General features: G+C 45.3%; 2 protein-coding genes across 2 annotated transcripts; one reads left to right on the forward strand and one right to left on the reverse strand.

Moving 5' to 3' along the window:
• Positions 1 to 9,464: 9,464 nt before the first annotated feature.
• Positions 9,465 to 12,266, forward strand: LOC103645448 (protein FATTY ACID EXPORT 3, chloroplastic). Its single transcript, XM_020543775.1, has 4 exons — positions 9,465 to 9,540; positions 9,638 to 9,994; positions 10,148 to 10,342; positions 11,498 to 12,266. Exons 1-4 carry the CDS (start codon positions 9,465 to 9,467, stop codon positions 11,593 to 11,595), a joined length of 726 nt encoding a protein of 241 aa, XP_020399364.1. The 3' UTR covers positions 11,596 to 12,266.
• A 789-nt stretch (positions 12,267 to 13,055) lies between these two features.
• LOC103645449 (LRR receptor-like serine/threonine-protein kinase GHR1) lies at positions 13,056 to 13,898 on the reverse strand. The gene is made up of 2 exons (XM_008668501.3): positions 13,490 to 13,898; positions 13,056 to 13,398 (listed from the first exon to the last, which is right to left on the reverse strand). The coding sequence occupies exons 1-2, from the start codon at positions 13,896 to 13,898 to the stop codon at positions 13,136 to 13,138; spliced, it is 672 nt and encodes a 223-aa protein (XP_008666723.1). The 3' UTR covers positions 13,056 to 13,135.
• Positions 13,899 to 25,103: the final 11,205 nt, after the last annotated feature.

Consider the following 25,103-nt stretch of genomic DNA (forward strand, 5'->3'; position numbering starts at 1 on the left):
ATACAAATAGTCCATAGTCCATACATAGTTTCAATACCATAAGTCCATAGTTTCAAACAAACTCACTACTCACTAATCACTCCTGCGGGCTATGAGAGTTTTGGCCACTCCCTCCTCCACCACCAGGAAGGTGGCCACTCCCTCTAGAACCATGGACGAGGAAGTCGTGGACGTTGACAGCACCCTCCTGAGCATGTGACGCTGAACCCTGCAATTCATCAATCATTCAAATAAGGCTGTGTTTTGCTATCCCTATACCTATACTGGCTATGTTTGGTCACTATTTGCATAAAACTAAACATGGAACGTCACCTGTGATCCATGGTGATAAGGAGGCTGTGCATGCATCCACGGGTACTGTTGTGCTGGCCACCCCTGAGGTGGTGGCACCCACCCCGTCGGTGGCGGTGCCATCCACGCTTGAAATGGCTGCGATCCTTGGGGTGGTGGAGGCGTCCAAGTGCCTGGAGGTGCCTGCGTCCACCCAACACCGGTCCACTGTGGCTGCGACGCTGGAGCTTGTCCTGGCCATTGTCCCCATCCTTGTGCCTGCGATCCATTTTTGATAATAAAAAAAGAGTTGCTATGGAATTGAAGTGTTCAGATAGTGTTACCTGGGGAGGGCGAAAAGCGGGCAAGTTCATATCAGGGCCGAGTCGAGTAGTCATTTCCTGCAAATGGATGAAACGTTAGAATCACAACACTATACATTGAATTCAATGACACGTGATGAGATAGACGAATTACCTGAAAATAAGAAGTCATATACTGCGTCAGCTGTCCGACCTGCTCCTGCGCTGCTCGAGCCTGCTCCTGTGTGAGTCGAGCCTGCTCCTGTGCTGCCCGAGTCTCCTCCTCCAGCTGAGCCTCTCGAGCAGACTTGGAGCGAGAACTCCCTGCCGAAGACGATGCCTTCCCTTGACCTATGGTCCTATTGTACTCCACAACGCCGGTGCCAAAGGCAAACCTGCATGATACACATAGTTGAGCCATTAAGTGGACACATTCTTGTTAATGAAATTGTCGAATCAAAGACAACCACCTCACCTGCCATGCTTTCTACCCCCACCACTGTGGTACAACGCCGAGGCATCTAAGTCTGAATGCATCCAGTCGAAATCAGGCCCATGGCGTTGAGTCATTTCCTCCCCATATGCATTCTGCAAAGAAAGTTAGAGTTGGAGTTAGACACAAATCATGCAATTTAATTCGTAAATACAAACTTGTTTACCATTTTCTCCCTTGCCGCCTCGCTGCATAGCTCATCAGGGTTCGCTGGATCAGGCCCACGGTGACCACGGACGTAAACCTCCATAAAACTTGGAGCAACTCCACTTTCAGCTTCCTGCATGAAAAAGAAGAGTTAAACCATAGAATTGTAATAGATGTAACATACAAGTTTGATTTATACACTTACCATGCGGCGTGCGGTACCAAGGTGTCCATCGGCGCCGTACCTATGCCCCGGTCCTTCAGTGCCACGGTTGGCACGGTGCTTGTTGGACTCTGCAATCCACTCAGGCGACGCCCATCTCTTAGCCAACCACCTCCAGGCTTCCATGTCCTTCGCCAGCCAATCCACAACGCTCTCCAAGTACTGCTCCTCTGTGAGGTAGATCTCATTGGCCCCTAATGCTTTGCTCATTTTCTGCCCCTTTATCTTCTTGTAGTAGTAGTTGACGGCCGCGATGCGAGCATTGTACATGGCATCCTTGATGACCTTATCAGCGCACTTCCGAAAGTGTCTCTTCACACGTGCCCACTGAGCCTGATCCGCCTCGATGTCATCCGGCAATTGGAACCTCCCCTACATATCAATGGAGAAGTTAAGTTAAAGTAAGATTAGGAGAAGCAATAATGCAGTGAATTGCTTATATACGAAAGTAAACTCACCCAGAACTCGTCCCACACAGCCACCTGACAAGTCCTTGGTTTTTGTTCTGAACTTCCCCCTCCGCTACTGCTTTCCCCTGGCTGGACATAGTCCTTCAGACCCCAGTCGGCCCACTGCATAGCCGCGAACCTCTCGCCATTGAGCTCCACCATGCCAGGGTAGTAGAAGCGACAGAGGCTACCCAACACCGCGTTCACCTTGGGACGTCTGCCTGTACCGTCCCAAGTCAAGTCTTCCCATGACCTACAAACATTAATAAAACAAGTAAACCAGTGCAATCACGTTCATATTAAAAAATTAACACAACAGAAATAAGCCCCACCATTCTCCATGCGGCCGGATGAGCCTCCTCTCAGCAGGCCTCGGACCAAGCGCATTGCTCTTCTTATACCTAAGTATACAAGTAAATTAAATATGATAAAATGATTTAAAATTAATATCAATTAAACTAATATGCATAATAATACCTGAAGGATGTAGAACCATCTGACGCGTCGCCCGCGCTGCCTGCCCCCATAGGGTCAACCTCCTCATCCTGCTCACCCTCCTCATCTTGCTCACCCTCCTCACCCTGCACATGAGCATCCTGCTGAGGAGCCTCCTGCTCACCCTCCTCACCATGCACTTCATCTAGACAGTCGAGAAGTTGCTGCTGCCTCTGTCGGCTCTGTGAGGTGCCCTGAAAAAGCCCACTGCCCGAGCTGTCCTCGCTGGCCGCGCTGCCCCCACTCTTCCTCGATCTCCTATGCTTGAACATGTTCAACTGTAGATAAATTAATGTCAAACCACAGTATATGAAACAAATAATATGAAAATTAATAATGTGAAAATTGGAATACATAGCTTAATTGATTAAATAAAAGAAACATACTAATCAAAAGTCATCCGCATCCGATGATGCTTCTTCGGCTCGTTGTTTATTCATACGCTCTTGATTTCGTTGGATCCTTACTGATCTTCTAACGACGACAGGTCGTTTGCGCTTTGACCTAGGTTCTTCAATTAAGTCGCTTGAATTGTAACAGAGATTTTCAAGGCCTTCTCCATTGGTCACATGGAATCGGTGAGCTATGTCTTGATTCGACACCGCTTCTGGTTGAAAAACAGCGTCATCGTTGTCCCTGCTCGTATTCACGTAGTCAGCACTCTCTGGAGCGACGACTTGTGGGTTGACTTTGATTGCAACCCACCAAGCCCTAAGGCTTGGGTGAGGATATGGCAGGTAGTACACTTGTTTTGCCTGATTTGCAAGGACAACATCGCTCATACTGCTCGGAATCCTAGAGCTATGCTTCACCTCGACATTACCATACTTGTCGACACGAGTCCCACTATGAGCATCAAACCAGTCGCACTCGAAAAACACGACTTTAAGTTCCTTGGGGCCATCGAAAATCAACTCTACAATGTTTTGAAGAACACCGTAATAGTCCACTACTTTGTCATCGTCAACATATGAACTTGCCAACACACCACTATTGGTGGTGGCTGCCAATGGTCGACTCTTCTCCAATTTCGCGGTTCGGAAGCGATATCCATTTACATCATAGCGAGTATAGTTCCGGACGGACACAGAGGTATGTGCCATTTGCTGCAAGTCCGGGTGCACAGAGTTTTTGGAAACCTATACAAGGAATTAGTATATGCATTATATCTTCGAAGTCCAAAATTCAAAGATTAAGTATGGACAATGAGAGAACGACAATTACTAACATAATTACGAAACCACTGCACGAAGTTTGGTCCACCTTTCAACCCATCACGTCGAAGATTTTCTAATTGGATGGCCGTAGGTTTACTAGTAGATTTCCAACATTCTTCATCAAACATGCTGGACATATTAGAAACATGGAGATTACACACTATAGAAATTATGAGATGAGAAAATGGAAGTAACTATGAGGAAAACTTACTCGAACGCCTCCTGTGTGCTGTCAATATTGCTATACATATATAGCATTAGCGTGTTCAAATCTGATCCTTCAATGTGACGTACACTCCCTTTTCCAACTGCTTTACCCGGATTCGCAAAAATTTGAAGGGTGCTTTGGGGCGATTCATTTTCGACATGAAGTCGCACTGAAGGAGCAAACACATTGTTGGCTCGAGCGAAATACCTGGTTGAGAATTGAGATATCTCCTTAAGGGCAAAAGCCTCCGCAATACACCCTTCGACTCTAGCCTTGTTGCGAACAGACGCCCTGAGCTTTTTCAACGCCCTTTCTATAGGATACATCCACCTGAATTGCACTGGTCCGCCTACCAAAGCTTCCCAAGGCAAATGTACAATTAGATGTTGCATCACATTGAAGAATCCTGGCGGGAAAACCTTTTCAAATTTACAAATAAGAATTGGAATTTCTTTCTCAAATTTCTGCATCAACCTCTTCGATACCGTCTTTGCGCATACTTCCCTATAGAAGAAACTCAGCTCTGCAAATATGCTCCAAAGCTCATCCTTAAAATAGCCTCGAAACATCACGGGCATCAGCCTCTCCATAATAATATGGTAGTCATGGCTTTTCAAACCGATCAATTTACCGGTCTTCAGATTGACTGCCCGTTTCAGATTTGCCGCATATCGATCTGGAAATTTCAGATTCTTCAACCACTTAAATATTTCTTTCCTTTCATCTGGCTTGAGGCAGTAATCAGCTCGCGGCCTACTCTCATGCCCTTTATCGCTTACTTTCAACTCGAGCATCGGTCTCTTACAAATTTCAGCCATGTCTTTTCTTGCCTTCATATTATCTTTCGTTTTATCAGTCACATCGAAACATGTGCTTATGATGCTTTCAGCAACATTACGCTCTTGGTGCATCAAGTCTATGTTGTGCGGCATGATCAAGGCTTTTGCATACGGAAGGTCCCATATTGATGAAATATGGGTCCAGTTGTGGTCCTCCCCGTAGCCTTGAAACCTATCATTTTCTCCTTGCTTCAGACAAGCATGCCATGCCATTATCTGCGGTGCAGTTTGCCTCTTTGGTGGCCCATTTCTGATTTTGGCTCCACTTCTGAATGCAGTAAGCGAATTCCTGAAATCATGCTTGAATGGAGTCCAACGTCGATGAGCATCAAAGAATGACACTTTCCCACCATGCTTCAATCTGAATGCATCCGTATCATTCATACATATGGGACAGCACAACCGACCATGAACACACCATCCAGACCAATCTCCATACGCCAGCAGATCATGCACTGACCACAAATAAGCAGCGCGCATGGTAAACTCCTTTTCAGTATGGCTGTCATAAGCCTTCACACCTCTCCACAATTGTTTCAGCTCTTCAATTAAAGGGCGAACAAACATATTCAGCTTTGGCCCTGGATGCTCGGGGCCTGGGATGACTAGTGCAAGGAACATGAACTCTTCTTTATTGACCAACTCAGGAGGAAGATTATATGGCACAATGAAGACAGGCCAACACGAGTAAGGGCTTGCACTGGTATTGAAAGGTGTGAATCCGTCCGTCGATAGACCAAGCCGTACACTCCTAGGGTCGTTTGCAAATTCGGGATCAAACTCGTCAATTGCCTTCCACGCATCACCGTCCGACGGATGGACCATTATGTCTGGATCAGTGACGAGACGTACACCATTCTTTGGCCATGTCATATGTAGAGCTATTTCCTTGTTGAGGAACAACCTTGAAAGCCGAGGAATGATGGGCAACCGACGAAGTTGCTTAGCTGCGACCTTCGTAACTACCAATTCACCCTCATCATTTGTCACCTCGACATATCTAGAAGCTTCACAATGCTTACAACGGTCCAGCTTGTCATCCTCCTCAAAGAATAGCATGCAACTGTTGGGACACACGTCGATCTTCTCATATGTCATCCCAAGACCAGCCAACATCTTCTTTGCGAAGTACATATTCTTTGGCAACTTATGATTCTCCGGGAGAACCTCGCCCATCAGTTGGACGATGTCGTTGTAAGCACTGTTTGAAATGTTGTGCTTCGACTTTATCGCCATTAGTCTTGTGAGAGTCCCAAGAACTGACATCTGAGTGTGCTCGTGCAGTCTCTCTTCCCCCGCGGCGAGTAGCCTGAAGAATTCCTGAGCATCGCGTGGAAGCTGCCCCGGCTCCTCAGCGTTCATTTCAACATCCCTACCAAGATCATGCAACATGTCGTCCATCCTATCATGATCGTCATCAAGTTCCACCTCCGCGTCAACGTGTTTAATAGACTCTCCATGCCGGTACCATACAAGGTAGTTCGGCATAAACCCACTTTTGCAAAGGTGTTTCTCCATTTCTTCCTTCTTCTGAGGCCACTTGTTCTCGCAGCGATTGCAAGGACACTTCACTAGACGACCAGTTGCATCTTTGAAAGCGTGCTCAAGAAAAGCCTTTGTTACACCCATCCATTCATTCGAATGTGCCCCATCCTTTCTCCACCCGTCATACATCACCATCCGATCACCGTCCATTTCAAAGGCTAAACAAAACACAAAGAACATCAACGATCGTCCATGGCTTAGGTGAACTCCCTATTAGGTAAAGGCCCTAAACCCACCCAAGAGTGTAGGCCGATGCTTGTGATTTGTGACATGTATCCTACGATTGCCGCGAAATTTCGGCAGCATAACCTCGCTGCTCTCCAAGCACACGCCTGAACATGGTGTGTTGGAGAACAACTGGGTTACACAACCGAAATTCCACGTCAATCATAAGGCACATGTCACAAATCACAAGCATCGGCCTACACTCTCAGGTTGTCCAAAATACGTGGACAATTCCGGAACGGCGAACCTCACAAGCCAATGTGACGTTCGCCGTTCCCGAACGGGTGACGCATACGGTTCGCTATGGTTAACGATTAAAACTAAACTATAAACATTAAAAAATATCTCGGAGATTAAACAAAAGACATCACCCTCCGATCACATTGAGGATTAGACAAAGAATGCAACGACACAACCATAAGATAGAAGTGCCCTATACGCCAATGGCACAACCATAAGACAGAGGCTCGTCACGGCCGCCACGGCACGCGCACGGCACGCCACGGCACGCCACGACCGCCACAACCGCCATGAGCATCAAATATGGTGTGATAACAATCTTACAAACAATATTATATACGGGGAGGCTCACCGCGGTGAACGAGGGCGGCGTGGACGAACGGCGAGCGCGGCGTGGACGAACGACGGGCTCTCTTCTTCGCGACGGCGGCCACGGGCTCCCTTCGCGGACGACGGGCTCTCTTCTTCGCGGGCGGGTGAGGACGCGCGGGCTGCGTGCGGTGTGCGGCGACGTGGGGCTCGGCGGGGCGGGCGTGGTGCTCGGCAGGCGTGCAGGGGTGAGGGGCGCGGCGTGCAGGGGCGGGCGGCGAGGGGCGCGGCTGCAGGAGCGGCGTGCAGGCGTGCAACGGCGTCGTGGGGGCGCGGGAGCTCTGCGGGCGGCGTGCAGGGGTGCAGGCGGCGTCGTGGGGGCGCGAGAGCTCTGCGCGGCGGCGAGGGGCGCGGGAGCTCTGCCGGGCGGCGCGGCGGCGTCGTGGGGGCCGGGCGGCACGGCGGCGTCCTGGGGGCCGGGCTGCGCGGCGGCGTCGTGGGGGCCGGGCGGCGCGGGACCTTGGGCGGCGTGGGGCTCGGCGGCGGCGGCGTGGGCGGGGGGCGGCGTGCGGCGGCGGCGGCGTGGGCGGGGGGCGGCGTGCGGCGGCGCGGGGCGGCACGGCGGCGTCCTGGGGGCCGGGCTGCGCGGCGGCGTCGTGGGGGCCGGGCGGCGCGGGACCTTGGGCGGCGTGGGGCTCGGCGGCGGCGGCGTGGGCGGGGTAAGGCGTGCGGCGGCGCGGTGGTGAGAACCGTTTGAAACGAGCGAGAGAAGGCTGGGCCCGACGATGTAGGGCCACTATTTTCGTCGGCCTCAGTGAGGCCGACGAAAATAGTGGTCGGTCAACGACGTATTTTCGTCGGTTTGGCCTCGGCCCACGAAAATATAGCTTATTTTCGTCGGCCTAGTGGCCGACGAAAATAATTTCCGTATTTTCGTCGGCCTGCCGACGAAAATATTAATAGGCCTACGAAAATACGTATTATATTCGTCGGCCACTAGGCCGACGAAAATAACTTCCTTATTTTCGTGGGCCGGCCGACGAAAATATACCGGCCCACGAAATTTTAGGCTTCTCCTGTAGTGTTCGGTAGTGCTCCAACAACATTCGGTAACGACGTAGAGTTCCTTAAGGGCTAGTTTGGGAGCCACAAAACCGTAGGAGATTGGAGGAACTAAAATGCTCTCCTTATTCAATTTTTAGACTCCTAAACTAGTCCTAAATGTAGAGGAGATCTGTGTATCCTCTATGTGCATGGCTTATCGCTGGAAATGAATGTACAACAGACAGTGGGCTTCCCACGCTGTAAAACGCGTCTGGCAGCCGTAAAAAATTGTTTATTTAACGTGTGCAAGTGTTACGACGTACGAACGGTCTTTTATTGTACGTTTAAAATATTAGTCATGTAGGTCATGAAATAGAATTAATTTACGTACTCCATATTTCAGTTTCGATGAACACTTCCAAATATCTTTTGTTTGTGTGTACAAAACCAGATAAATATATAATGCAAAGTTCGGGAGAAGAGGGTTTTTTCATGAAAAATGAAATTAGAATTTTGTTTTCTACATGAAATGGCGAATAAACGAACTCGTACGTAACAAGGTCTTACAAGTTTCCAGTCAATCCATAGGTTACAAGCACTCTAGGCTAGCTACTGATGTTCATAAATCTGTAAAGACCATACACATCAGTTTTTAGACCTCCTGCACACTGAAGCCTGGTAGATAAAAGCGGAACATCATTTCCACTATGCCGAATAGTATCTAGAGGCCTAGCTAACCAGGAAGAACGAAAAATCTGGGAAATGATACTCTTGAAGCAAATATAAACATGATAGTACTAGGCAGTATATATATATCTCTACTACTCTATATGTTAGGACTGTAGGCGTGCACAGCCCGTGTTCTGCCATCGCGCTCGCAGGCAGCCGCCCCGCAGTCCCGCAATTCCGCCGCGCCCGCATTCACCGCGCCATCGCACCCGCAGTCCCCTCCCCGCGCCCGCAGGCAGCCGCCTCGCAGTCCCCTCCCCGCGTCCGCCCCGCGCCTGACCTCACCATCGCGCCCTCACCGCTTTGAGGGCCCCGCAGTCCCCTCCCCACGCCCAAGCACAGCCGCCGCCGAGCTCAAACCCTAACCGCCGGCGATCCGCGTGGCTTCCTCCCCCACCAACGGCGCCGCAATCCAAGCCGACCCCGACCCCGACCCGTCTCTCCATGGAAGGAAGCACGCGATCCACTCCGCGTCGACCCCGACCCGGCCACCACGCGGATCCACTCTGCTCGATCCCGCAATCCATGGCGCACGGGCAACACGCGCGGACGTGCGGGCTTCCTTCTACGCGCGTCTTCCTCCCCAGAGGAAGAAGAGAGCAAAGAAGACGCGGTGGGGGAGGAAGAAGAGAGCAAAGAGAGAAGAGGAAGACGCGACACACTCCCCTCTTCAGTCCCCATCCCGGCTGGTCTTGCCGGAGTAAGACGGGACGAAGCCACCGGCGTGACATGGAGGCCAAGCCGTCTTCGGCGGCACATGGTGACGCGGCCGCGGTCGAGGCCCCCCGCCGCCATGGCGGCGACGGTAAGCGCAAGTCGGTCGGGTCCTCGTTCACGCCGTCGAAGCGGCAGGCCAAGGAGCGGAACACTACCTTCCACGTGCCCCAGCATCTTCTTCACAGTGGGCCGCTCACCCGCGTCGCGCGCCACTCGCCGCACAAGCTCGCGGGCACTCCACTGGAGTCGGGGCCAACGTCATCGTCGGCCGCAACTGTCAATGCAGGCGTATGATGTCTACTCCAAGAGGGCGAGGGAGGTCTTGCTGGAAGCCTCTGAGAAGATGAAGATACAGGCAGACAAAGCACAGAAGGACCTCAGTGTGATCGCCACCGAGGTTAGTCAGGAGGGACAGGAATATCTGGTGATGGCAGCTCGGAACTCCCCAGACTCGATCAAGGATATTACAACAACGTTCAGGGCTCTTGGAAGATTGAATTGGCCATCAGAGTATGAGGATTATCATGTGGGCATTCCGTTTGGTATGTCGATGTTCTACACTGGTGAAATTTTCAATGCAAATTAATTTCGTTCCCTTAAGGGTTGAGAAATTGTAATGCATCGGAAATAATGTTTTCACTAGACCATGTGATGTTTTGTACTGTCAATTAGCTATTGATATGGAAGGGTTAAAGTTATTCTTGCATCGTCTTATGTGGGTACCTTTCTTACCGTAGGGGGTTTCCTCAACTTCATGTTGACTGGAAGTACCTATGCTCTTCGTTTTGGTATTGTTCTTGGCCTTGCATTGTTGACTCTGGGAATCTCAAGTTTGAGGTCACACAGAGAAAGCGACCGTCGGCCTCGTCTTCTGGTGAAAGGGCAAGCTGGTTAGTTCATTTTGATTCATCATCCTTGCATTGCTTTAACATATATGTTCTTTTCATTATTTAAGAACCTTTGTTGAGCATACTTGTGGCCTCGAACTTGTGATGCGTATGGTACTATGCTTGTTTGACATACTTGTAAGATTCATAGGATTAAAATAAACATGAATGGTATATACTATATAGAAGTCAAAATAGAAGGATTATCAGTGAGTATCAAATCCAGAAGGCTACTTTCCACAATACCATTTGTTCTGTAAAGTTTTTTGCTTGCTTCTTTATAGACTTGATTGTTCTTTTCAAGAAGTTTTGTGTTATACTTGTGGACTAACAATGTTCCTTTGATAGTCAAGTCTTAATGTGTCTTCCTAAGTTCTTGTGCTGTTAGTGCAAATTCCAAATCCACTGTTTTGACAGGCATTTATATGTGACATTTACCGTTCCATTATGCATAATGATCAGATTTCTCATAACTTGGATAAATTAAAATCAGTGTCTGTTTGTAGTCATGAGTTGTTCATATGGCTGCAACATAGGATTAAACTTTTATTTATCAAACTATAGAAGTTGTATAGGGTAATTTCTATAAGGTTTCCTGTCCAAGTTGGGTTTAGGAATTTCTCTTGTTCTTTATCCAAAGTTGTATTTTGGTTTGGACTGGATTAAAGTTTATGCTAGCACAGCAAGTCCAGCATATTCTGTCGTTTTTCCCCCCATTGCATTATGGAAGACATTTGAACATGTTGGTCTATTGGATGACACTGGGTGTCATGATACAAAATTATTAGTCAGGTCTCGGGTACATAACATCTAGGCTTTCACTTTTTTATTTTCATAATCTGACTGCTAAGTGAAGGACAGGCCTGACACAGTGGTGAGAAGCCTCCCCACTGAGCCAAAGGTCCTCGCTTTGACACAGTCTCTGCAAAAACAGCGTTAAGGCTTTCCTTGGTTATTCTTTCCTCAGACTCCACTCATGTGGGAGCCGCCAGCACTAGGCCTGTCCTAAATCTAACTGCTAAGTGCTATGATGGCTTACACTTATAAGCAGTGCTTTATTCATTACATACTTATTATCATCTTGAGAGTACAGACTTGTTTACATTTGTATCTGGTTTAAGTAGTTATTTCATGAGGTGTTTCACTTGTTGCATGCAGCAATAGCTCTTGCCATCTTGTTCAGTGAGTTTTCAGTTCTACTCCAGGTAAATTTTCTGCACCCTAAACATATATTTTTGAATTCCTGCTCTCCGTGATCCTATTTGTCTATTTGGTTTCCCTGACCTGAAGCAAAATTCAGTGTGTTATTCTTTTTGGCTGTTTCGTGACTATGCTGTGTTGAAGAGCAAACTATTACAAAGTTGTTATTTAATCTTGTTTTTGCAAAGCTTGTATATTCTCTTGTTTTAGAGAAAGAGAACATATTAATTCAATATTGGTCTTTGTAGATGTCTTGAAGGAGCTGTTACATGCCTTTACCTCATTAGCAATGACAACGAATTCTGTAAATTCCACAATTTTGGACACTGCTGCAACTCAGGGCCACATTGACATTGTTAATCTTCTGCTAGAAATAGATACAAGCCTTGCTAGGATATATAGGAAACAACACAGTTAGATTCTTTGTTGCCTATAGCTTACTTTGTGAATTTTGGCTGGACAAGTGGACTTGAATCATGGGATTTGGTTTGTCCGGTATGCATCTATTAGGGTCAAGTAATAATGATCTGGCACATGCAGGCCCACTAAGAGGACAAAGGAACATAGTGCGAGAAGCTGTAATTGTCTGTCCAAATTTCCAGATAATTGCTATATTCATATCACTATGATCTCTGATAGGATAGTTTCTTTGCTTCATCTTTTTTTAACATATTAGGGTCAAGTAATAATGATCCGGTACATGCAGGCCCACTAAGAGGACAATGGAACATGGTGCTTGAAGCTGTAATTGTCTATCCCATTTTTTAGATAATTTCTATATTCATATCACTATGATCTCTGATAGGATAGTTTCTTTGCTTCATCTTTTTTTAACATTAAGAATGGTGCATGGCCAAAAAAATCTGAAAAACCTGATCTGGTACACCTTCAAATCGGACAATCACACATGGTCAACATCCTAACAGAATCATTGTGTACAGAGAGCTGCTTTTACTTGGAAGTAAAGCTGAGGATGAAGATGTACTTTAGAGGAAATGAAACCCTGTAACGATAGATGAGTAGAAGATTCTAAAGGGTGTTGCATGAATATGCTAGAAATGCTAATAGGACTAGCAAAATTTTGTTTGTTTTAATAGTTCAGAATGATAATGATCTGTTGTTACTTAGCTTGTAAACCTCCCTTGCGCCACTTTGTAAATAACAACAAATTAGTACTACAAACATCTTTATCATTTGGTTTTGCTGCAAAGCAATCATTATGAAGTTTCTAAAATGTGCTTCCATCCACAGGTTTGATCCTGAAACGGGACTCTTGACTCGTTATTTGAAAAGTGCTCAGAGAAGGGCAATTGGATCAGGCTCATTTTTCCTAGGTAAACCTCAAATACACTCATGCTGCAGACTACTATTTTACTTCGTTATTTGTTTCTTGACTTACTGATTTCTCATGCAAATGGCATGCTTTAAAAAAGTATTCACATGAAATCTACAAGCAAAAGCCACAATTTATAAACTTAGTAACTGACACATAAAACAAGGAATAGCCTTTCAAAAATTACTGACATATAATATGTGTGGTAGATCTCATAACAGAATTTGATTTACTTATTTTGGGCTGATCAAATCTCTACTACTCTATATGTTAGGTGGGGAATATCCTAGCGCGCCGGTGTTTAGGACCTGCTCCGCCATGCCGATCAGAGTCATCAGCCTATGAAGGCTGTAGTCAGTCACTAGAGCAGATGGAGTGGAGTTCTGAATCAGGACGTTAGACGACTTGTTGTTGCCATGTGGAATCACCCGCTCGTTGTGCAGGTAATCTAGACAGCGGGCAATATCAATCGCAATGTTCAGCCGTTGTCCAGCTGATAGGGACAGGAGATTCTGCTCATCAAATTCTAGAAAGAAGAAATATGCATAAGAAAACGTCCATATTGAGTATGAAACAGAGATTGATGAGTAAAGGGGGTGAAGGAAAGGAACCATTACCAGACAAGTAGGTAGACAGAGATGTGGCATCTGCATAGTCTGATATCATGATCCTCTCATGCTCTTTGGGGCCCCAGTAGTAGCCACGCAAGGGGACAAGATTGGGGTGCCTTACACTGCCAAGCTTCTTTATTTCACGGGAAAATTCTTTCTTACTCTTAGCAAAGCCCTCCTTCAGCCACTTCACTGTCAGCATGTACCCGTTGTCAAGTGTAGCCTTGTAGGATGTCCCATGGCAGCTCCTGCCAATTATCTCAGCAGGGGCACGAGAGAGCTCTTCAGTAGTGAACACAACTAAATTGTCGAAAAGATGTAAATCCCCAACCAGTTTATCAGGAGAGTGCACTCCAAGGATAGAGTGATGATGCTGGGAGCGTGCATCAGGAGGTGATGATGATAAAGAAGGCATCGAAGACTTTGTGCTGTCTTTACGGGCTGAGGTACTACCTGCTGGTTCATTGAAATAAGCAGCATCAATTGGCGCATCTTGGGCTTCATGTCGTCTTCAATGGTGAGTCTCTCCTGACTGCTACCTTGTGGTGCTCTGTTTATGATGAACTAATAACCATTTTGGAGTGTATTTAATGTGGTAAGCTTGTCAAAAATCTAGAAATGCTTCTTTGGGTAGAATGATTGGACTATACTGTGGTTGGATTGGATGGACTATCACAGTTCATAATTCAGATTTACTTTGTTAAAGCGAAGATGCATACCACTTCCATGCGTTGAGGGTTAGGCACGGATGGGATGAGCCAAGATTGACAGGAGATTTGTGATCTGATCTGATTTCTGTTCTGGTTTTTGAAGTTGTTTTTTGTTTGATGTGATCTGTGACAAAACTGGAGGTGGGGGACACACAGACATCATCAGAATGAAAAAAACGAAAGCGAAGGATGAACCCCCTCCCCTCGTGTTCCTTAGTTTTCTTTGCTTTCATTTGTCTTTTTCTAACTGGTTTTTATAATTTGTATTTGGAGATCAATAGTTTCACATGCTCTCGGGGAATGGTCTGTGCTGGATTTATCAGGATAAAAGCATGATCATGTAGAAATCACTAATTATATTCCCAGATTTGATGGTCTTGTTAGTATTATCTTGTTACACGATGGAAGGTATCTTTCCGTATAATTTCAAGAGCAATTTAGCAACTGAATCTAAGCAGATCTTTTGAAGTGGTTGCTCATATTTGTGTACCCTGAAGTATCATCACATTATACTCTTGAAATTGAAACACAGGCACATCAGGCTTCATAGAGAGAAGTTTCGCTGTCTAAGCTTGACTGCTAGCACCATAGTTTTTTGTTCTCTTTGCCTGATCCTGTGTTTGTTTCGCTTTTATGGTCGGACACTTCCCTTCTGCATTTTTGTTCCCATGACTAAAATTTATCCATAGGTTGATGTTTCATTTTAGAAAGCTTTCACGGTTAAATACTCTAATCCTGTTATATACTTGTGTGGATGTCCCTGAAGCAGCATTTTTCCCTAGATGTTAACCTTAGAAATCTTGCTCATTTGCAGGCAAATAGACGAATACACGTATCTCATCGCAAGCATAAAAGCACAGATCAAGTTGGTACGTACAATGCATATTATAATAGTCTAGGTGTTCCATTATGTCGTAAATTATATAATCTACTACTACCTTCCAAGTTATAAAGACGTTTTGGTTGTTTCAGATACATTGCTTTTACTTCGTATTTAGACAGTGTATATTCAAGTGCATAACGAAACAAACTGTAAATCTAGAAAGGGTCAATTTTGAATGTAGGAAGTAAATTATAGTTGCTCCATTCTTTCATACGTCGTTATCTGCTTAAATTCAGATATTACTGTGCCCTACTGCTTAGCTATTGGCATTTTCACACGCAGGTATGTGAAGGTATCCGCGAAGTGCTGCAGCTGCCTGCGGAGAAAGAGTTATCGCCCAGGAATACGTGGTAGAATTTGGTTCTATGTTTTGGACATCTGTGTACTGTAGAGTATAGTCAACTTGCAGAAGAGGATATGGAAGGATCGTCAACAATGGATCAAGTTGTAAAGAACACACAAGAGAACATGTCCTGGCTTTCTATTTGGTGGCAACAATTTGTTGATGCTTCAATGGTAATTTGGTTCATCGTTGGTCTCTTTATGTGTACTGAATAGCAAGTCATTTATTGTTGCATTTGGCAAGGACAGTAATTTTTTTCCCTGCTGGCTTCCTGCTCTGCGAGAAGAAGCAAGTGACACAGGTGCATGCTTTTGCTTGCTGTCGCAGATGCCCCTGATGGCAAGCTTCAGCAATGGTCAAGTACAAAGACATCCTCCCGTGAGAACCAAGTTAAGGTTTGGCAGTTTCACATCTGGTTTGGATTCGGAACAAGTATCTGCCCCGACCCCACAAGACACTGAGCAACCAGAACAGTTAGGTGGACCTTTCCAAATTCTTTTAATCAAAAACAGATAAACTTGTGGCAAGCGTCATTGCGTCAGGAAGTTGACCTCCTGAAGTTATTTGATATTGTATACTGATAAGTGATAAACTAGATTATGTAGTACCTATGATTTTTATCATATTTATTCCGTAGCAACGCACGGGCATATACCTACTGTGTTCCAGGAATCGACATATTGTGCTTTTTTGTGTGTTTCCATGTACATTTGTCTCCACCTTACCTTGTGTTGTGGGGGTTTCAGCCCTAGGCAATTCCTTTCCCCCTTATATATAAAAAATGGTGGACCTCATGTTTAACTTCATTTTAACTTACTTTTTGCTTTAACTGTATGTTACTTTTTGCTTTGTATGAAGATCTATATAGCTACCCTAAGATTTATTCTCATGTGACTGGCTATTCACTGAAATACTTGTTAATTGGCAAAATAGATTTGCAACTTAGAATGCACTTTCTGGAAATGTTCTGTGTTACCACAGAATTGCTGAGTTTAAAAAATTATATTTGCACTTGATGTCTGGCTTTGTAGTTTTTCTTTATTCATTATATATTAGGTAAACAATCTGATAAAATTACATTTTATCTTCAGCAGTACACCCTATTAAGGAGTGGAAGCCAAAATCGACAAAGAAGTCACCGACCATCGATGCAGATAACAGTATAGCTGATGCCACATCTCCTTCAGCTAGCAACTGTGAAAGTGCCAACACACTGAATGTAAACGAATTGTCTGAATTTTTTTCACAAACTAACTTGCATGAGGTGGAGCATGTTATTATTCCGAAACATCTTCGTGTGCTAGAATATGAGCAGACCAAGTTAAGGTTTGGCAGTTTCACATCTGGTTTGGATTCGGAACAAGTATCTTCCTCGACCCCACAAGACACTGAGCAACCAGAACAGTTAGGTGGACCTGTCCCAATTCTTTTAATCAAAAACAGATAAACTTGTGGCAAGCATCATTGCGTCAGGAAGTTGACCCCCTGAAGTTATTTGATATTGTATACTGATAAGTGATAAACTAGATTATGTAGTTCCTATAATTTTTATCATATTGATTCCGTAGTAACGCACGGGCATATACCTAGTATATATATATATATAGTAGGTATAACGAGAGCCATATGCTTCTAATAATTAAAGAAAGCCCAGATCGATTATCCCTGCAACCTGGTTCAATCCAGCGCACCGACTGGATCAGGCTGTCGGTTGCACCACTCGCGCTCACGTCTGTGCGCGCAAAAAAGGAATGCATGCATGAGTAAAACACGTCCCTTTGCATGCGCATAAATTTAGGAAAGATATGTGTGACGATTTCTATTTTTAAATGTTTTATTTCCTCCATAAATTTAGGATCGCTGCAACAACCATGCTGAAAGGGAATTAGGCTTACACCTAGTTCCTAAATAATTTTGGTGGTTCAATTGCCCAACACAAATAATTGGACTAACTAGTTTGCTCTAGTGTATAAGTTATACAGGTGCCAAAGGTTCACACTTAGCCAATAAAAAGACCGAGTATTGGGTTCAACAAAAGAGCAAAGAGACAATCGAAGGCACCTCTGGTCTGGCGCACCGGACTGTCCGGTGTGCCACCGGACATGTCCGGTGCACCAGAGAACTCCAGCGCAAACTCGTCGCCTTCGGGAAAATCCAGAGGCAACTCCACTATAATTCACCGGACTGTCCGGTGTACACCGGACAGTGTCCGGTGCTCCAAGAAAGAGCGGCCTCAGGAACTCGCCAGCTTCGGGAAACTGCAACGGCTGCTCCGCTATAATTCACCGGACATGTCTGGTGTACACCGGACTGTCCGGTGTAACTGCGGGGCAACGGCTATTTCGGCGCCAACGGCTACCTGCAGCGCATTTATTGCGCGCCAGCACGCGCAGAAGTCAGGCACGCCCATGCTGGCGCACCGGACACTCTACAGTACATGTCCGGTGCGCCACCGGATATCCAGGCGGGCCTAGAAGACAGTGCTCCAACGGTCGAATCCCAACGGCTTTGGTGACGTGGCTGGCGCACCGGACATGTCCGGTATGCACCGGACTGTCCGGTGCACCATGCGACAGACAACCCCACCAAACGGCTAGTTTGGTGGTTGGGCTATAAATACCCCCAACCACCCACCATTCAAGGCATCCAAGTTTTTCCACTTCTCAACCACTTACAAGAGCTAGGCATTCAATTCTAGACACACCAAAGAGATCAAATCCTCTCCAATTTCACTCAAGGCTTTAGTGATTAGCGAGAGAGATTTGCCGTGTTCTTTTGAGCTCTTACGCTTGGATTGCTTCTTTTCTTTCTCACTTGTTCTTGTGATCAAAACTCCATTGTAATCAAGGCAAGAGACACCAATTGTGTGGTGGCCCTTGCGGGGAAGTTTTGTTCCCGGTTTTGATTTGAGAAGAGAAGCTCACTCGGTCGGAGGGACCGTTTGAGAGCGGGAAAGGGTTGAAAGAGACCCGGTCTTTGTGACCACCTCAACTGGGAGTAGGTTTGCGAGAACCGAACCTCGGTAAAACAAATCCTTGTGTCATACTCCTTATTTGCTTGAGATTTGTTTTTCACCCTCTCTCGCGGACTCGTTTTTATTTCTAACGCTAACCCGGCTTGTACTTGTGTTTATATTTGTAAATTTCAGTTTCGCCCTATTCACCCCCCCTCTAGGCGACTATCAATTGGTATCAGAGCCTGGTGCTTCATTAGAGCCTAACCGCTCGAAGTGATGTCGGGAGATCACGCCAAGAAGGAGATGGAGACCGGTGAAAAGCCCACTTCAAGCCACGGGAGCACTTCATCGGAAGAGTCCCGCACCAAGAGGAAGGAGAAGAAGAAGGACTCCTCCAAAGGGAAGGAGAAGAGATCTTCTTCACACCACAAAGAGAAGAAGGAGAAGTCCTCTTCCCACAAGCCGCATCAGAGTGGGGACACGAAAAAGAGGATGAGGAAGGTGGTCTACTACGAGACCGATTCTTCATCGACATCCACCTCCGGCTCCGACGCGGCATCCGTAACTTCAAAACGCCAAGAGCGTAAGAAGTATAGTAAGATCCCCCTACGCTACCCTCGCATTTCTAAACATACACCTTTACTTTCCGTCCCATTAGGCAAACCACCAACCTTTGATGGTGAAGATTACGCTAGGTGGAGTGATTTAATGCGATTTCATCTAACCTCGCTCCACAAAAGTATATGGGATGTTGTTGAGTTTGGTGCACAGGTACCATCCGTAGGGGATGAAAACTATGATGAGGATGAAGTAGCCTAAATCGAGCACTTCAACTCCCAAGCCACAACCATACTCCTCGCCTCTCTAAGTAGAGAGGAATATAACAAGGTGCAAGGGTTGAAGAATGCGAAGGAGATTTGGGATCTACTCAAGACCGCGCACGAGGGTGATGAACTCACCAAGATCACCAAGCGGGAAACGCTCGAGGGGAGCTCGGTCGCTTCCGTCTTCGCCAAGGGGAGGAGCCACAAGATATGTACAACCGGCTCAAAACCTTGGTGAACCAAGTGCGCAACCTTGGGAGCAAGAAATGAGATGACCACGAGGTGGTTAAGGTTATTCTTAGATCACTCATCTTCCTTAACCCCACTCAAGTTCAATTAATTCGTGGTAATCCTAGATACACACTAATGACTCCCGAGGAAGTTATCGGGAATTTTGTGAGCTTTGAATGTATGATCAAGGGCTCAAAGAAGATCAACGAGCTTGATGATCCCTCCACACCTGAAGCACAACCGGTGGCATTCAAGGCGACGGAGGAAAAGAAGGAGGAGTCTACACCAAGTAGACAACCAATCGACGCTTCAAAGCTTGACAACGAGGAGATGGCTTTAATCATCAAAAGCTTTTGCCAAATCCTCAAGCAACGGAAGGGGAAGGATCACAAATCCCGTTCCAAGAAGGTTTGCTACAAGTGTGGTAAGCCCGGTCACTTTATTGCTAAATGTCCATTATCAAGTGACAGTGACAGGGATAACGACAAGAAGGGCAAGAGGAGAGAAAAGAAGAGGTACCACAAGAAGAGGGGCGACGATGCCCACGTGTGCCGCGAGTGGGACTCCGACGAGAGCTCCACCGACTCCTCCGACGACGAGGACGACGCCAACATCGCCGTCACCAAGGGACTCCTCTTCCCCAACGTCGGCCACAAGTGCCTCATGGCAAAGGACGACAAGAGGAAGAAGGTTAAATCCAAATCATCCACTAAATATGAGTCTTCTAGTGATGATAATGCTAGTGATGAGGAGGATAACTTGCGTACCCTTTTTGCCAACCTTAACATGGAACAAAAGGAAAAATTAAATGAATTAATTAGTGCTATTCATGAAAAGGATGACCTTTTGGATTCCCAAGAGGACTTCCTAATTAAGAAAAATAAGAAACATGTTAAGGTTAAAAATGCTTATGCTCTAGAAATAGAAAATTGTCAAAAACTATCTAGTGAGCTAAGCACATGCCATGACACTATTGCCAACCTTAGAAATGAAAATGCTAATTTATTAGCTAAGGTTGATTCTCATGTTTGTAATGTTTCAACTTCCAATTCTAGAGATGATAATGATGATTTACTTGCTAGGATTGAAGAATTGAACATTTCGCTTGCTAGCCTTAGAAATGAAAATAAAAAATTGCTTGCTAAGGCTAAAGATTTTGATGTTTGCAATGCTACTATTTCCGATCTTAGAACTAAGAATGATATGTTACATGCTAAGTTTGTAGAATTAAAATCTTGCAAGCCCTCTACATCTACTATTGAGCACACTTCTATTTGTACTAGATGTAGAGATATTGATGTTAATGCTATTCATGATCACATGTCTTTAATTAAACAACAAAATGATCATATAGCAAAACTAGATGCCAAAATTGCCGAGCATAACTTAGAAAATGAAAAATTTAAATTTGCTAGAAGTATGCTCTATAGTGGGAGACGCCCTGGCATTAAGGATGGCATTGGCTTCCAACAGGGAGGCAATGTCAAACTTAGTGCCCCTCCTAAGAAATTGTCCAACTTTGTTAAGGGCAAGGCTCCCATGCCTCAGGATAACGAGGGTTACATTTTATACTCTGCTGGTTATTCCGAGGACAAAATTAGGAGAATTCACTCTAGGAAGTCTCACTCTGGCCCAAATCATGCTTTTATGTATAAGAGTGAGACATCTAGTTCTAGGCAACCAACCCGTGCTAAGTTGCCTAAAAAGAGAACTCCTAATGCATCAAATGATCATGACATTTCATTCAAAACTTTTGATGCATCATATGTTTTGACTAACAAATCCGGCAAGGTCGTTGCCAAGTATGTTGGGGGCAAACACAAGAACTCCAAGACTTGTGTTTGGGTACCCAAAGTTCTTGTTTCTAATGCCAAAGGACCCAAAACCGTTTGGGTACCTAAAGTCAAGAACTAAACTTGTTTTGTAGGTTTATGCATCCGGGGGCTCAAGTTGGATCATCGATAGCGGGTGCACAAACCACATGACTGGGGAGAAGAGAATGTTCTCCTCCTACGAGAAAAACCAAGATCCCCAACGAGCTATCACATTCGGGGATGGAAATCAAGGTTTGGTCAAAGGATTGGGTAAAATTGCTATATCACCTGACCATTCTATTTCCAATGTTTTTTTTGTAGATTCATTAGATTACAACTTGCTTTCTGTATCTCAATTATGCAAAATGGGCTACAACTGTCTCTTTACTGATGTAGGTGTCACTGTCTTTAGAAGAAGTGATGATTCAATCGTATTTAAGGGTGTGTTAGAGGGTCAGCTATACTTAGTAGATTTTGATAGAGCGGAACTCGACACATGCTTAATTGCTAAGACTAACATGGGTTGGCTCTGGCACCGCCGACTAGCCCATGTTGGGATGAAGAATCTTCATAAGCTTCTAAAGGGAGAGCACATTTTAGGACTAACCAATGTTCATTTTGAGAAAGACAGGGTTTGTAGCGCATGCCAAGCAGGAAAGCAAGTTGGTGCCCATCATCCACACAAAAACATCATGACGACCGACAGGCCGCTTGAGCTACTCCACATGGATCTATTCGGCCCGATTGCTTACATAAGCATCGGTGGGAGTAAGTATTGTCTTGTAATAGTGGATGATTATTCTCGCATCACTTGGGTATTTTTTTGCAGGAAAAATCTCAAACCCAAGAGACCTTAAAGGGATTCTTGAGACAGGCTCAAAATGAGTTCGGCTTAAGGATCAAGAAAATTAGAAGCGACAACGACACGAAGTTCAAGAACTCTCAAATCGAAGGCTTCCTTGAGGAGGAGGGCATCAAGCATGAGTTCTCTTCTCCCTACACGCCACAACAAAATGGTGTAGTAGAGAGGAAGAATCGAACTTTACTCGACATGGCAAGGACCATGCTTGATGAGTACAAGACTTCAGATCGGTTTTGGGCCGAGGCGGTCAACACCGCCTGCTACGCCATCAACCGGTTATATCTACACCGAATCCTCAAGAAGACATCTTATGAACTCCTAACCGGTAAAAATCCCAATATTTCATATTTTAGAGTCTTTGGTAGCAAATGCTTTATACTTGTTAAAAGATGTAGAAAATCTAAATTTGCTCCTAAGACTGTAGAAGGCTTTTTACTAGGATATGATTCAAACACAAGGGCATATAGAGTCTTTAACAAGTCCTCGGGACTAGTTGAAGTCTCTTGTGACGTTGTGTTTGATGAGACTAACGGCTCTCAAGTAGAGCAAGTTGATCTTGATGAGATAGGTAATGAAGAGGCTCCATGCATCGCGCTAAGGAACATGTCCATTGGGGATGTGTGTCCTAAGGAATCCGAAGAGCCTCCAAATGCACAAGATCAACCGTCCTCCACGCAAGCATCTCCACCAACTCAAAATGAGGATGAAGCTCAAGTTGATGAAATAGAAGATCAAGCAAATGAGCCACCTCAAGATGACGACAATGATCAAGGGGGAGATGCAAATGATCAAGGCAAGGAGGATGAAGAACAAAGGCCGCCACACCCAAGAGTCCACCAAGCAATCCAACAAGATCACCCCGTCGACACCATCCTTGGCGACATTCATAAGGGGGTAACCACTAGATCTCGGGTTGCACATTTTTGTGAGCATTACTCTTTTGTTTCCTCTATTGAGCCACACAGGATAGAGGAAGCACTTCAAGATTCAGATTGGGTGGTGGCGATACAAGAGGAGCTCAACAACTTCACTAGGAATGAGGTATGGCATTTAGTTCCACGTCCTAATCAAAATGTTGTAGGAACCAAATGGGTCTTCTGCAACAAGCAAGATGAGCATGGTGTGGTGACAAGGAACAAAGCTCGACTTGTGGCCAAGGGATACTCTCAAGTCGAAGGTTTGGATTTCGGTGAAACCTATGCACCCGTAGCTAGGCTTGAGTCAATTCGTATATTATTGGCCTATGCTACTTACCATGGCTTTAAGCTTTATCAAATGGACGTGAAAAGTGCCTTCCTCAATGGACCAATCAAGGAAGAAGTCTATGTTGAGCAACCTCCCGGCTTTGAAGATAGTGAGTACCCTAACCATATCTATAGGCTCTCTAAGGCGCTTTATGGGCTCAAGCAAGCCCCAAGAGCATGGTATGAATGTCTAAGAGATTTCCTTATAGCTAATGGCTTCAAAGTCGGCAAGGCCGATCCTACTTTATTCACTAAAACTCTTGACAATGATTTGTTTGTATGCCAAATTTATGTTGATGATATTATATTTGGGTCTACTAACGAATCTACATGTGAGGAATTTAGTAGGATCATGACACAAAAATTCGAGATGTCGATGATGGGGGAGTTGCAGTATTTTCTAGGATTCCAAGTCAAGCAACTCCAAGAAGGCACCTTCATTAGCCAAACGAAGTATACTCAAGACATTCTAACCAAGTTTGGAATGAAGGATGCTAAGCCCATCAAGACACCCATGGGAACCAATGGGCATCTCGACCTCGACATAGGAGGTAAATCCGTCGATCAAAAGGTATACCGGTCGATGATAGGTTCATTACTCTATTTATGTGCATCTCGACCGGACATTATGCTTTCCGTTTGCATGTGTGCAAGGTTCCAATCCGACCCTAAGGAATCTCACCTTACGGCCATAAAACGAATCTTGAGATATTTGGCTTATACTCCTAAGTTAGGGCTTTGGTACCCTCGGGGATCCACATTTGATTTGATTGGTTATTCGGATGCCGATTGGGCGGGGTGTAAGATTAATAGAAAGAGCACATCGGGGACTTGCCAGTTTTTGGGAAGATCCTTGGTGTCTTGGGCTTCAAAGAAGCAAAATTCGGTTGCTCTTTCCACCGCCGAAGCCGAGTACATTGCCGCAGGCCATTGTTGCGCGCAATTGCTTTGGATGAGGCAAACCCTGCGGGACTACGGTTACAAATTAACCAAAGTCCCTTTGTTATGTGATAATGAGAGTGCAATCAAGATGGCGGATAATCCCGTCGAGCATAGCCGCACTAAACACATAGCCATTCATTATCATTTTCTTAGGGATCACCAACAAAAGGGAGATATCGAGATTTCTTACATTAACACTAAAGATCAATTAGCCGATATCTTTACCAAGCCTCTTGATGAACAAACTTTTAACAAACTTAGGCATGAACTCAATATTCTTGATTCGCGCAATTTCTTTTGCTAAATTGCACACATAGCTCATTTATATACCTTTGATCATGTCTCTTTCATATGCTATGACTAATGTGTTTTTCAAGTCTATTTCAAACCAAGTCATAGGTGTATTAAAAGGGAATTGGAGTCTTCGGCAAAGACAAAGGCTTCCACTCCGTAACTCTTCCTTCGCCGTCGCTCCGCGCACCTCTCCATCTTTTGGGGGAGAGTCAAAAGCAAAAGGACTCCATCTTTGGTATAATCTTCACTCATTTATATATTTATGTCCAAAGAGGGAGAAAGTTCTAATTAGGGCTCTAATGATTCCGTTTTTGGCGATTCATGCCAAAGGGGGAGAAAGTATGAGCCCAAAGCAAAAGGACCGCACCACCACCTAATTTTAAAATTGGAGATTTTCAATTGGTAAATTTCAAGGTATCTCATTGTGTTCAAAAGGGGGAGAAAGTAGTATTTTCAAAATTGATATCTTAAAACCCTATTGAACACTAAGAGGAGGATTTCATTAAGGGGGAGTTTT

This window comes from Zea mays, chromosome 1 (genome assembly GCF_902167145.1).
Source record: "Zea mays cultivar B73 chromosome 1, Zm-B73-REFERENCE-NAM-5.0, whole genome shotgun sequence".
NCBI lineage: Eukaryota > Viridiplantae > Streptophyta > Magnoliopsida > Poales > Poaceae > Zea > Zea mays.

What these genes read in the sequence shown, in the direction of transcription:
- LOC103645449 (XM_008668501.3), bottom strand. Translation starts at nt 13,898, where the DNA reads ATGCCTTCTTTATCATCATCACCTCCTGATGCACGCTCCCAGCATCAT. An exon ending in TCTGTCTACCTACTTGTCTG is followed by an intron (nt 13,399 to 13,489) that starts GTAATGGTTCCT and finishes TCTTCTTTCTAG; the next exon opens with AATTTGATGAGCAGAATCTC.
- LOC103645448 (XM_020543775.1), top strand. Translation starts at nt 9,465, where the DNA reads ATGGAGGCCAAGCCGTCTTCGGCGGCACATGGTGACGCGGCCGCGGTC. An exon ending in CCGCCGCCATGGCGGCGACG is followed by an intron (nt 9,541 to 9,637) that starts GTAAGCGCAAGT and finishes TCTTCTTCACAG; the next exon opens with TGGGCCGCTCACCCGCGTCG. An exon ending in TCATGTGGGCATTCCGTTTG is followed by an intron (nt 9,995 to 10,147) that starts GTATGTCGATGT and finishes GAAGGGTTAAAG; the next exon opens with TTATTCTTGCATCGTCTTAT.